A 12,891-nucleotide genomic window follows, 5' to 3' on the forward strand; every position below is an offset into this window, starting at 1 on the left:
CGAGAACTGGCTACAGATTCAATATCGAGGAACTGTCGATACGATCTGCTTCGCGTTATCAATTCCATCCAGGATCTCTCCCTTGGAATCCTTGGAAACGTTCTCCATTTTTTTCTTCCCATTGTGAAAGTTTAATTGTCGTGGAAAGGTTTATATAGACACATGGTCTATTGCTGTATCCACGGTTCTCGGTAATTTTGCTGGATGCAATGAAATGTTATTTAACATACAATTTTAATTAATTTTGACCGGTGTATGGTATTTGCTGTTTGAACTGTGATACCGATTATTATCTTTAATGGATTATTTCAATTATTCTCAGTAAATAACTTGGAACATTGGTTAATTGTGTAGATCAATTAGGTTGGGTAAGTGGTATGAATTATTGCTCAATACCGGGCATTCTATTATTCCTTTCTAAGACAGTTTGTGTTACTGTTCAATTTATTGCTTTGATTTATGTTGATAATTAAATATAATTGACTTCTTGTCATTGGCATTCTATGTTTCGTTATATAGGATTAGTTTTTCTACATGTATTCCATTCATTTTTCAAAATAGCGTTATAGTGTCATTTGCACTATAACTTCCCTAACTTAAGGAATTTCAGTTTCTTGACTTAATTGTCAATAATTCCAAGAATTGTTACTAATTATAAGATTTTAAGAAGTTCTACACTTTCAGTGATCTTTGGAACTCGTTATAATAAATATTTCATAGCAAGGAAGTTCATAAATTAAAAGCTTTCCACATTAATTTATTTCTACACCTCCTTACAATGTATAAACGTTATAATTCAGGTCCCTGTATTATATTATAATAATATTGTTTAAACTCGAAAGACGTTAATTCGTATAATCCATAATGGGTGTATTTAAATATAAAGATATTTACAAGCTACATAAATATATATTTCCAAAATAACCACAAAGTACAATATTTTAATTCTGACCCATTTGATGTTTAACGTTCATTTGTTTCTCACAGTATTTAGACAAACGAATAATTCGTATTAAATGAAATTATTCGCTGCTTGAAATGCTTAATTTTCTCTAGATTTGTCATTACCGAAAATAGATTTTCCAATTCAACATACGATTCTGTATACGAATTTCGGCAGAATATCGCGTAAAAAATTGGCAACTAGGAAATGTGAGATTGTTACCAGATACCTCGTTCTGTTTAATCCGCATACCGGTTGAATCGAGTTATTTCCGTTTGCACCTAATTATCAAAATTGAACTGTGTTTCATTGATATTCCATTTATGCAAAAGATTAAGTTGATGCAGGATGAACATATAAATGCCTCGCAATAGAACGTTTCGAGGTGTGTTCGAAATAAATGACGAATGTGTTGTATCTCAGAACTGGATGCAATTCAGTGAATTTTCTAGCTAAAAATCGCCAGGCAATTCTCAGTAGAAATATGATTTAAAAAGTTTCCAACTGTAACTTCATTTGGAATGCTTACTATTGTAGAGATGGGAGGGGACAACAACACAAATAATACTAAAACTATTTATTAATCCTAACAACACGTTTATATTCGCAACACTAATACACCTTTCTTCACAACTCTCTCTCTGAACTCTCCTATACTACACGTACCGCGACCGACTTCACACCCTCTCTCTCTCTGTCACTGACTGACTGACTGACTGTCCACTCACGCCCTTGCATCCCTTTTTAAAACCATCCATTCTAACCTCTTTCATACCTATTCTCTCTTTCCAATCACACTTTCCCACACACTCCTCGCAATCTTACCCTCAGCGGGTCACTCAGCCCAAACACTCGAACGCATTCCTAAAGCCACTCGATACATTCATAAACATCCCGTTCACACGATCCTAGCGCACGATCATTCATCCTTTCGCACACACTCTAGATAACACTCTCATCCCGCGATACCACACTCGGCCCTCCTGACTTGAACATCTGTCCTCAGATGTTCCGCTAACACTGTCCCCGTTTTCCGCCGCACTTCTTTAAAAAAAAGCATTGTCCAATTTCCCTGCCAAATTGACATTATCGTAGACACCCGATTTGGTCGGAGACGACTACGGTCAAAAACCATTCTGCACCTCTCGCCGTCGCTGTACCAATATCTTCTCTGGGTGCTGATAGTTGTCCCGGTGCTTCGCCTCCTCGTCTTCACCCTCTTCCTCATCCTTGTCTGTGTCCCTATCTTCGTTTTCGTTGTCGCTCCTCTCATCACTCGCACCATCGCCCTTCCCATCATCATCGCTCTCGTCTTCGGCCTCGCGGTCTTCGCCCTTGTCCTCGTGATCTGCACCCTCGGCTTCATCGTCTCTCGCGCTCTTGTTCTTCCAACCGTCTTCGTCCCCGTTATCTTCATTCTCGTCTTCGTCCCCGTCATCTTCATTCCCGTCTTCGTTCTCGTCTTCGTTCCCGTCTTCGTTCTCGTCTTCGTTCTCGTCTTCGTTCTCGTCTTCGCTCTCGTCTTCGCTGTCGTCTTTGTTCTCGTCTTCATCGTCGTTCGCGCCATCGGTCTTTTCATTGTCCACGTACCCTTCTCGCCTTCGTCCTTATTTTTGTCCTTGTATGCGCCCTCGTCTTCGTCTTCATCGTCGTCCTTCCCGTCGCTCGCGTCATCGTTCTTTCCATCGTCCTCGTCTTCGTTTTCATCGTCGCCCTCGGTCTCATGGTATTCTCTCTCGTCTTCTTTCTCGTTTTCATTGTTGCTCTTCCCGTCGCTCGCGCCATCGTTCTTTCCGTCGTCCTCGTCATCGTTTTGATCGTCGGCTTCATCGTCGCTCGCGCTCTTGTTCTTCTAATCGTCTTTGTAGACGTCTTCGCCTACCGTCTTTCCTCCTATCGCGATTGCCAGAACCGCTTCCTGCACCTCTTCACCGTCGCTTGCTTGCGGCAACCCGTTCGATCCTGCGTTCCTCTTCTGGATCGCGTCGGTCTCCCCGTTCCTTGCGTGATAAAAATCCAAATATTTCTCTCCTTCGTCCTCACTTTGGTTCTCACTTTCGTCTTCAACTTCGTCTTCAACTTCATCTACAACTTCGTCTACAACTTCGTCTTCAACTTCGTCCTCAATTTCGTCTTCAATTTCGTCTTCAACTTCGTCCTCAACTTCATCCTCAACTTCGTCTTCAACTTTGTTCTTGAAACGAGCTGTTACCCACCTATGTCCGAATTCTGATATAAGTTTGCTCTTAAATTTTTGCCATCATCCACCCATGCCTGCATACCGAATGAATATTTGTGCGGCTCCACGAAGTAGCCTTCTGGTGTAACAGACCTTTTGCCCCTCGCACCATTCGCAATCTTCCGCAATTTCTTCGAAGTCACGAAACCACTGCTTTATATCCATTGTCCCTTCGCCATCAAACGTATACAAGTTTTCTTTCAAATCCTCGAAGGTTAGCATATCGCTCCTACGTCTTCTGTCTCGTGTCGCTTTGAGTTCTGCCTCCGTCTGGCCATGCTCGATCGCAAACGTTATGACAAACCTCAACCGATACTGCAATTCATCCTTGCTTCCAGTTATTTTCATTTTGCGTTTCCGCAACTCCCGCTGCATGTCAAAAACTTCCATCTGTTTCACCTTTTCTAAGATTTTCCTGTTTTCTTCACAGTTTAACGCGGTGATCGTTTTCATTTTGGTCAGCAGAAGTTTACTTTAAACGACTTCAATAATTCGTAGCTTCATCGTCACTGCACAATTGCTCGTCTCAATCCCAGCTCGAGCCCCCAAATTGTAGAGATGGGGGGCGCACAACACAACGAATAATACTGAAACTATTTATTAATCCTAACAACACGTTTATATTCGCAACACTAATACACCTTTTTTCACAACTCTCTCTCTGAACTCTCCTATACTGCACGTACCGCGACCGACTCCACACCCTCTCTCTCTGTCACTGACTGACTGACTGACTGTCCACTCACGCCCTTGCATCCCTATTTAAAACCATCCATTCTATACTCCTTCATACCTATTCTCTCTTTCCAATCACACTTTTTCACGCACTCCTCGCAATCTTACCCTCAGCGGGTCACTCAGCCTAAACACTTGAACGCATTCCTAAAGCCACTCGATACATTCATAAACATCCCGTTCACACGATCCTAGCGCACGATCATTCATCCTTTCGCACGCACTCTAGATAACACTCTCATCCCGCGATACCACACTATTAAATATGTGTGGCCCACAATGTGAATTGAATAACTGAACGTAAATGAAGCAAAATAAAAGTACAGGTCATTTAAAGGGAAATAATAAACCAGATACCTTTAGGGAATTTGAATGTAACAAATAAAGCAGTAAATAAACGAGGAAAATGTTTGTTCTGCTGCTGATATAGTCGCATTAAAGAAGTAATAAGATACAGTTCGGGAAAATAAGTCGTAGTATGTGGAATAATTTGAAATGGCGTAGAGTTCATTGAGAGGTGATTTCAACAGTGAGGACTCTCGTAAAATGGAAGAATCTGAATTTATAATAAATATTCCCAAGCGAAGTACTATGGAAAAGTGTACAATGATAAGGAATATTCGCATATAAATAGTGTCAATAGAAAAATTGCTGTCCTAAGCGAAACATTTAATGTGAGGGTAAATTAGCGGGTAATCTACATAAATGTAAAATGATAAAAATATATAAATAATGTCGATCATGATGACAAAATTCATAAATGAAAAACCAAGAAGACTCCATACTCAAATCGATACAAGTTACCTCGAGTTAATTGCAATCATAAAATATTTGTTTATCTTGGGAGGCGACTACAATGCAATAACTAGGCTAGTAATTACTTCACGTCAAATATGGAAATGAAGTACCAACGAGATTTCAAAGATATACATATGAAAATTTCCGAATTCGATGGTGTTTATCGGGAAAAAATTACCCACCGCCATTACAGCTCCCTTATACGTTTTTGTCCGGTCGGAAGCTGTGAATTAAGAAACGAGACGCGTCATCGCCGTCTTTACAAGTGGCTTTGGCGCTGGCAAATCAGATGCTCGTGTCTCGCGACCAGCGATGGAATGGTATAGTGGATTGTAAGCTGGTCAAATATTTGTACACAACGCACGCGACAATACGTGTACAGTTGCTTAGCCGAACTCGCGAATTATATTATAGCCTGTATTTAACGGTGCTGCATAATAAAATCGCCGCAAGTCGAGCATCTGTATATCTCGCGCTATCGCAAATCCCTGACGAATAGCGGCGGCAATTAAAATGCACCGAAATGGGAAACGACCGCTGCCAAGTCCTATAATCCACCGAAGGGAATTCGGTATTGACAGATTTGCGTATCATGAATCTCTGATTCGCTGACCACTTATTGATCTCGCGCTACCGCAGAGCGAGCAGAGCGTTCTTTTTATGCTATTGCATTAGAATGGCAAATGAGGAAACGCTGGAGGATTTTTCGTTATTTGCATGGCATTTTGTCTATGTTGGGGAATGTTTGATGTAGGTGCGTGAAGCTGGTTGGGCTGACCAAGATCGATGAGCTTGGCGAATGGTATTATATGGTTAGAGAATGGGGAGTTATTACCTTCTAATCGAATTACTGTTTACATGTGTCCTTTGATGGGAAACCCTGTATCTTCTTCGGGGTCGAAAGGAAAAGAACTTGCAGATCCTTTGGAATTGGTATACGACTGGATACATATGATTGAGGAGACATTTGTTGAGATGATGAATAAATGTTATATTTGGAGAGAGTGGTGTCAGATTGGAAAATAAAAAATTGTCAACCTATCATTCTTAATATATTCTTTGTCGGGCTATTTTCAACTTCATACATCTGCAAATATGGGATAGTAGAACTTGCTGTGCAGTATAAAGGAAAGCGCTCCTAGATTTTTATAGCTTTGGTAGAATTTTATGTTGCCAACTTTGGTTGCATATAATGATTTGGTTAACAAATGCTAGATATACAGAGGATGGAAAATAATTTATTTTGGAAGAATTGCTTCAGATATGCCTCTTGATCAAGTATTTATATTTCTTCCTGTCATGTTGAAAGTGTAAACATGCCGTCGAATAATTTGTTAACATGCTCGATGTTAACTTTCTGTCATTCTCTTCCCATAACTAAAAAGAAAACGGGAAAAAGCAATCGAACTGTGAGAAAGGAATTTGAACAGTAATACAATGAAAGTTTCGGAAAAATTTACTAATTCTACAAGTCAATGGAATGCAAATAACTGAAAATAGTGTAAAGATGGTGAGGACTGTAGAATTTTGAATTACTCAATAGAATTCATATTTCCAATAATTGTTTGCGATGGAAACGCTACGAGATTTTGCCCAGTTCCTAATCAGAAATATTTCAATTCGTATTCCGTAGGTGAGACAGTATGTAATAGCTATAATATGTGGGAATTTATAAAAGTAGCGGAGGTATAATGGAAGACGAATGAAGTTAGCAACGTTTGCAAACACGGTGCTATTCGGTGCGCCTGTTCTACGAACAGCAGATCTGCGCTATTCAGTGCTATTCGGTGATCTGCTGTGATCTACTTCATGCTGCTGCGCTCAGCTTTGCTCTACTGTGGTAGCGTTGCTATCTGTTGGGCTGCTGTCGTAGGTGATATTAATCTGTGCTATTCTGTGGCATTTGAAGCTTCTCTACTCCCTCTGCGCCTGTCAGGTCGTCCGTCCCATACTTAGACGAGCGAAACAGACATGCCGGAATCATCCATCCAGTATGTATGCACGCGAAGTGACGACTCGACTGTGAACGTCCTTACCATACCCATGCGCGACAAACTGCCATAAACTGAGGTCGTCCGTCCCATACCGAGATGCGCCGAATCGAGACGACTGCGCACGGCCGGTCCGTAAATAGGCGCTCCGAGCAGGCAGGACTGACATTGTCAATCCAATATCAAGGCGTGCCGAATCATCAGATTGGTATCGTCCGTCCCAAACGTAGGCGTGGTGGACAACCACGTTTGGGATTTTCCAGCCCGTATATTGGTGCGCCGAACCGACACCACAGGGATCGTTCGTCCCGCATGAATGTGCTGCGAACTGACACGACTATGACCGACCAGCCCATTCCAAAGGAAGTGAACAGTCATAAATCTCATCGTCCTGCCTGCACATAGGAGCGCCGAACTATTACCAATGGGATCGTCCGGCACATATCAAGGCGCGCCGAACCGACTCGATTAAGATCGTCCGTCCATATATATGCTCGCGACAAAGCGACACGATTCGATCGTCTAGCCGGAGCGTGTTCTACTGGAACCGACGCTACTGGGATCTACTGGTTCGTACCTATCCGCATAGAACTGACACGCCTGTGGTCGCCTGGCCTATGTCTTGGCGCGCCGATCCGATACGACTGCGCTAGATCGTCCTGCATGTATGCGAGCAGAACTGATACGGCTGCGATCGTCCTTCAAGCATGTATGCCAACCGAACCGGCACTAAAGGGATCGTTCGTCCCGTATGAACGCGCCCCTAACCGTCACGACTTGGATCGTCCGGCCCACACAAAGTAGCGCCGAACCTACACGATTAAGATCGCTCGGCCCTTACAAAGTAGCGCCGAACCATGGCGATCCGAATTGCAGAAACCATACGTAGGTGCGCATGACAGTCAGGTCTGGGACCGTCCGGCCGTTATCTTGACGCGTCCAACCGTCGCGACCGGCATCGTCCAACACGAAATAAAGCGCATCGAACAAACACAACTGGGGTCGTCCTTCCCATATGGATGCTCTGCAAATCATCAGTATCAAGGTGTGCAGAAACGACACGAGAGACATGGGCCGTCCCATGCGAAGGCACGCCGAATCGGCACGACGAGATCGTCAGTCCTGTATGAAGTGCTGATCCGACACCACGGGATCATCCGTCACGTATGTAAGCGCGTCAAAGCATGACAACTGGGATTGTCCAATCCCTATCTTGTCGCGCCGATCAGACATGACTGGAATTATCCGTCTAGTATGAATGCTCGTAGGTTCATCAGGACTGAGTTCGTCCGTTTCATATACAGCCGCCCCGAACAGGGACGACTGTGACCGTCCGTCCCGAATTCGCGAGAACCGGCATATCACGGGTGGAATTGTCTGGCTCGTTTCTAGGTGTGCCGGGCAAACACGATTTTCATAGTCCTGCCCGAGAATAGGCCCGCCTAAGGATCACGACTGAAGTCATCTGCTCCTTTCCTAGACGCACCGAATATGCACGACTGAAATCGTCTTGGCCGTGCGTAGCATCGCCGAATCGACACGAATGTGGTTGCTCGACCCATACATACGTACGCCGATACGATGAGACAGCAGTGTCAATCACGAATGTATGCGGGTAGGAGCACCAGCACTGGGATCGACCATCCCAAATCCTAGTCGTGTCGAAGGGTCACGTCTGGGTTCGTACGACCAGTATCGGGCGAGCCGCACCGACACTCCTTGGTTTGGCTTGTTCGTAACGATTCGTGTTCATACATCGCGTATGGGGTCTTCTGGCACGTAAATAGTATCGCCGAACAATCACGACTGGAATCGTACGGTCCGCACCTAGGCTCACCGAACTGTCACAGACTGAGATCGCCCGTCCCATGCCGAAGCGTGTCGAACAGAGAACACTCTGCTCGTCCGGCCCCTAAATACGCGCGCTGTACCTACAGTATAGGTGTCGCCTGGCCTATACATAGGTGCGCCGAATCGATACGTCGGAATTGTCCTACATATACCTAGGCGCTGCTGTCCGACACGACTGCTGTCATCCGTTCTGTCTATAAGGTCCAAGATGACACAAACTGAGATCGTCTGTCCGCTACACAAGCGCACCGAACCCAGACGACTGTGTAAGTCCGGCTCGCAAATAAGCCTGAAGAATCGTCATGACAGAGATTGTCCGCCGCGCTCGTGGGCGCGCCGCAACGTCGCGACTGAGTTCCACCGACCCATACATAATCGCGCCGGATCGACACTACTTGAATCGTCTGTACCGAATGTAGACGCGCAGATTAATCACGCCTGGTGACATGACTAGATTTTTCAGCCTTTACCCAGGTTCACTGAACCGACATGGCTGTGATCGTCCGTCGCGTACGTATGTGCAACGAACCGACGCGACTGGAATAATCCGGGACGTACATTGTTGCGCAGAACAAAATCGACTGATATGGTCTGCCCAATACATAGGCGCGCCAAAACGACACGCCGGGATCTTCCGTCTCATATGTAGGCGTGCCGAACCGTCATGACGGGGATCGATCAACTCAAACCACGTTGCGCCTACCCGACGCGATTGTGATCGACCGTCCTGGATTTCGGGTGCGCCGAACAGACACGGCTGGGATCATCGGTCCTGTATGTACACGCGCCGATGCGGCACGACTGGGATCGTCCATCCATATACACGCGCACCGAGCCGACATGAATCGTGTCATCCCTTCCGTATGTATGCGCGCCGATCCGACACGGCTGGGACAAACCAGCCCATATTCAGACGCGCTGATTCCACACTGTGGCATTGTGCGGCCCGTATATATACGCTCCAAACCATAACTACTGGGATCGGCCGGTTCGTATTTATACGCAAGGGACTGGCACGCCTGGGTTCCTACTGCCCGTAAACGGCCCCGCAGGGGCTACGGTCGACCTTGGTCGGCCGTAGTATGGGACTGGCAACCACACGGTGCCTAGCTGACGTGCACCTACGTAGAGGTGGGCTAGCAGCCTCAGAACGGAAGTGGTTCGCCACGAACGGAACGATCGGTACGCCCGTGATCACCGGTACCACGGGAGACCGATTTAGCCCTGGGCCGGCTGTCGCAAGGCAGTCCGCCCGTCGGTTGCTGGGTTGGCCATAGAGGATAGCTGGCATAGGTTTGCCAGTGAATCCATAGAGACTGGAGTATAGATTATGTCGGAGAAGGACTGGGAAGGAGAGATTGTGTGCATTAAATGTGAATATGTTATGTTATTCCACGCGGTGTGAACGTGGGAATGTACTAATGATGAATTTCTTCCCAGCAGTGTACATGGTACTTCAGGAAAGATTAAATGCTGATGCGGATGTGGATATGCAAGGATCGAATGAATATTTCGAATTGGACTTGGCGTGGAGTGCGACTAAAAAGGCAAGTTTGCGAATGACTCCAGGCCATGATGGTATAAATGCGGAGATGTAGCTTGTCATTTAGGAGGCTACTCTGGGATGGCTGAAACGAGTATATGGAGTACGTTTGACTGCGGGATATCTTCCTGCTGCGTGAAAGAAAGCGATTGTGATCGTTTTGCCAAAGTTCCCAGATAAACCGCGATCGGACCCCGCGCCGTATCGAGCAATTAGTCCCTTATCCGTGCTGAGTAGGGCGTTGGAGCGAATGACGGCAGCGAGATTGGAAAGATGCGTTTGTGACAGAGTGAATAAGGCATAACATGGACTTCGCGCGGGCCGATCGACGGATAGTGCGTGGGAGAAAGTGCTGGATTTTGTATGCAACAGTGAATATAAGTATGTTTTGTGTGTGCTTATGGAGTTTAATGCAGAGTTCGACAACTTGGTATTAGTGGGGGTAATTGCAAAATTAATGTAGGTTCGATGTCGGGAAATCGCACTGTGGCGGAGTTACTTCTATGGCAGGACGGCGTGTATGTTGGGTGTGAACGAGGTTGCATACAGAGTTGTCGAGCGTGGCGGTCCACAGGTCTCTATCTGCGGTCCGTTCATCTAGAATGGACGTTCTCCTGTGGCAGTTAAGCGAATGCGAGTGTAAATACGCTGCATATGCGACCCTGAGCGGACGACGCCGAGTAGAATTAGAGCGGAAGGTAACGGAACATATGGGAATTGTGAGAGAGTGCTTTGTGAATGTTGGTCTGACTGCGTCCGAAGGCAAGGCAGTGATGATATTGATGAAGGCAGGTATGTCTGAGAATAGAAATCCGTTCGTGAGAATGAATGGGAAGGTAATAATGTATGCTGAGCACGTAAAGTATCAGGAGAATATAGATGAATTTATGGATGAACTTTGGGGTGCATCTGGTGTATTTGCTGACCAAGATTATGAATGTTGTAGTGCAATTGAAGAGTGGGAGGATGTGTGAATCTGGAATTAGAAAGTGTGATGTGCGTGAGATATATAAAGGTTTGTTCGCGGCGTGTGTGATGTATGGAGCGAGTGTGTGGTATGTTGTGATGGTGAACGGATATGGGAGAGATTTGGAAAATAGTTTTTAGCGATTGGTTCCTTATGCGTGTTTGAATGTGTGTAGGGCAGAATCCAGTGCGAGTATGCAAGTCATAATGGGATCACCATCGTGGGATCTAGTGTGTGTACTAGGAAATGTGTTGTTCAGTGTGAAGAACGGTGTGAATCTGCGAGTGAATGACTCGGTGTGTGAGGAGGAATTGTGCGATAGATCGGGAGAGGATTGTGTAAGGTTGGTGAATGAATGGATTTATGAATGTTGGCAGGGAAAATGGAATGAATGTGTGAAAGTACGCGAAGCGCATGAGTTTATAAAAAATGAAGGATTCGCGAAGCCGTATGCGTATTTTGAGTCGAAAGTGAATGCGTGGTTTTTGTTGTCAGGTCACGGTGGTAGGAATGAGTTTTCGTATAAAGGTGGATTGAGCGAGAGTGAGCGGTTTGAGTACGGTAGTGCGATAGACGGTTGGAAGCACATGGTGGTAGATTGCCCGCTTAACGTCGACCTCCGAGACCTGAGTGGATAGTGAGTGTGGGAGTATGCCGATAATAGTGTATATGTGGGTTGTGTGTTAGATTGCGAGGCGAGTTATGAATGTTTATGTAAGTATGCCAAGAGTATGTAGGAAAGGAGACGGATGAATGCTGTGTGAATGCCCGCGTGTAAGGATTGCGGTGTTGCGGCTATGAGTGCAGCGATTGCTGAGGAGTGACGCCCTACGCATCCCAGTTAGCATAACTCAGGCCGAGGCTTTCAAGGGACTCTTTCAGAGGGTGAGCCAATCTTGCGACAGGTATGGCCAGTTTGGCCTGAACACAGGGACCAGGGGGGCGGAGGGTAGACATTCAGCCGCCACTGTGGCTAATCCACTCCGGCCTCGACCAAATGCATTGAAATTGCGGGAGCAGTGGTACAGCCTATGTCACAGGCAACAGGCGCAGGCGTCTCTGCGGGTGCGCTGCGTCCTTCCAGCTCGGACGCCTGCCTGCAGAAACGATAGGGATGCTAGAAAGGTCCCGCCCATACGAAGGACGATATGTGGAACTTGCATTCCTGGATCGTTTGGTAGATACCGTTGTGTATTTTTCGGTAGCGCACTGGATGAGCATACTTCAATCCCGCGCGCATGGAGATCGTGTGGATGAACCCCAGGGGTAGGCGCAGCACGTTAAATCACTGACAGTCGTTGCCCATATCCAAGCGCGTCGGAACGACACACCTACGAACGAACAGCCCGTAAACAGGCGCACAGGACTGATACAACTTTACTCGAAGGGCCGGTACCTAAGCATACCGATTAGACACGAGTATGATAACACGGCCCCTAAAAAGACATGCCGGACTTACTAGATTGGGATCGACAGTAACGTAGCTTGGCGAGATGAACCGATACGAATGGGAAAGCCCCGCTCGTACATTGACGTGCCGAACCGACTCGATTGGGTTCGTACGAGCCGCACCGAAACGCGCCAGGCAAGTCCTACGGAGATCGTCCGTATTGGATCGAGGAGTGCCGAACCGACAGGACTGGCTGCTTTCAACCTGTGTCTGGGACCACAAAAACGACAAGTCCGGAATCTGCCATACCGTGCATACGTGCGCAGAAACAACATGACTGCCAGCGTCCGGACCGCACGCATTCGTGCCAAAACGACTTGACTTGAACAGATCCGACCGGACCCTATACAGTCGCGCCAGATTATCCTGACGGA

At 46.1% G+C, this 12,891-nt stretch overlaps 1 protein-coding gene across 1 annotated transcript; it reads right to left on the reverse strand.

Annotated features, from left to right (window-relative positions):
* Positions 1–2,067: 2,067 nt before the first annotated feature.
* Positions 2,068–3,635, reverse strand: LOC108550016 (spore wall protein 2-like). Its single transcript, XM_017903608.1, has 4 exons — positions 3,226–3,635; positions 2,868–3,159; positions 2,534–2,795; positions 2,068–2,489 (listed from the first exon to the last, which is right to left on the reverse strand). Exons 1-4 carry the CDS (start codon positions 3,633–3,635, stop codon positions 2,068–2,070), a joined length of 1,386 nt encoding a protein of 461 aa, XP_017759097.1.
* Between the last annotated feature and the right edge of the window lie 9,256 nt (positions 3,636–12,891).

The sequence above is a fragment of the Eufriesea mexicana genome, unplaced genomic scaffold (assembly GCF_001483705.2).
Source record: "Eufriesea mexicana isolate 0111107269 unplaced genomic scaffold, ASM148370v2 scaffold2438, whole genome shotgun sequence".
NCBI lineage: Eukaryota > Metazoa > Arthropoda > Insecta > Hymenoptera > Apidae > Eufriesea > Eufriesea mexicana.

Coding starts and splice junctions, on each gene's coding strand:
- LOC108550016 (XM_017903608.1), bottom strand. CDS start 3,635: ATGAAAACGATCACCGCGTTAAACTGTGAAGAAAACAGGAAAATCTTA. Junction 3,160..3,225: donor GCCGCACAAATATTCATTCG/GTATGCAGGCAT, acceptor ATTCGGACATAG/GTGGGTAACAGCTCGTTTCA. Junction 2,796..2,867: donor AAGCAAGCGACGGTGAAGAG/GTGCAGGAAGCG, acceptor AAAGACGATTAG/AAGAACAAGAGCGCGAGCGA.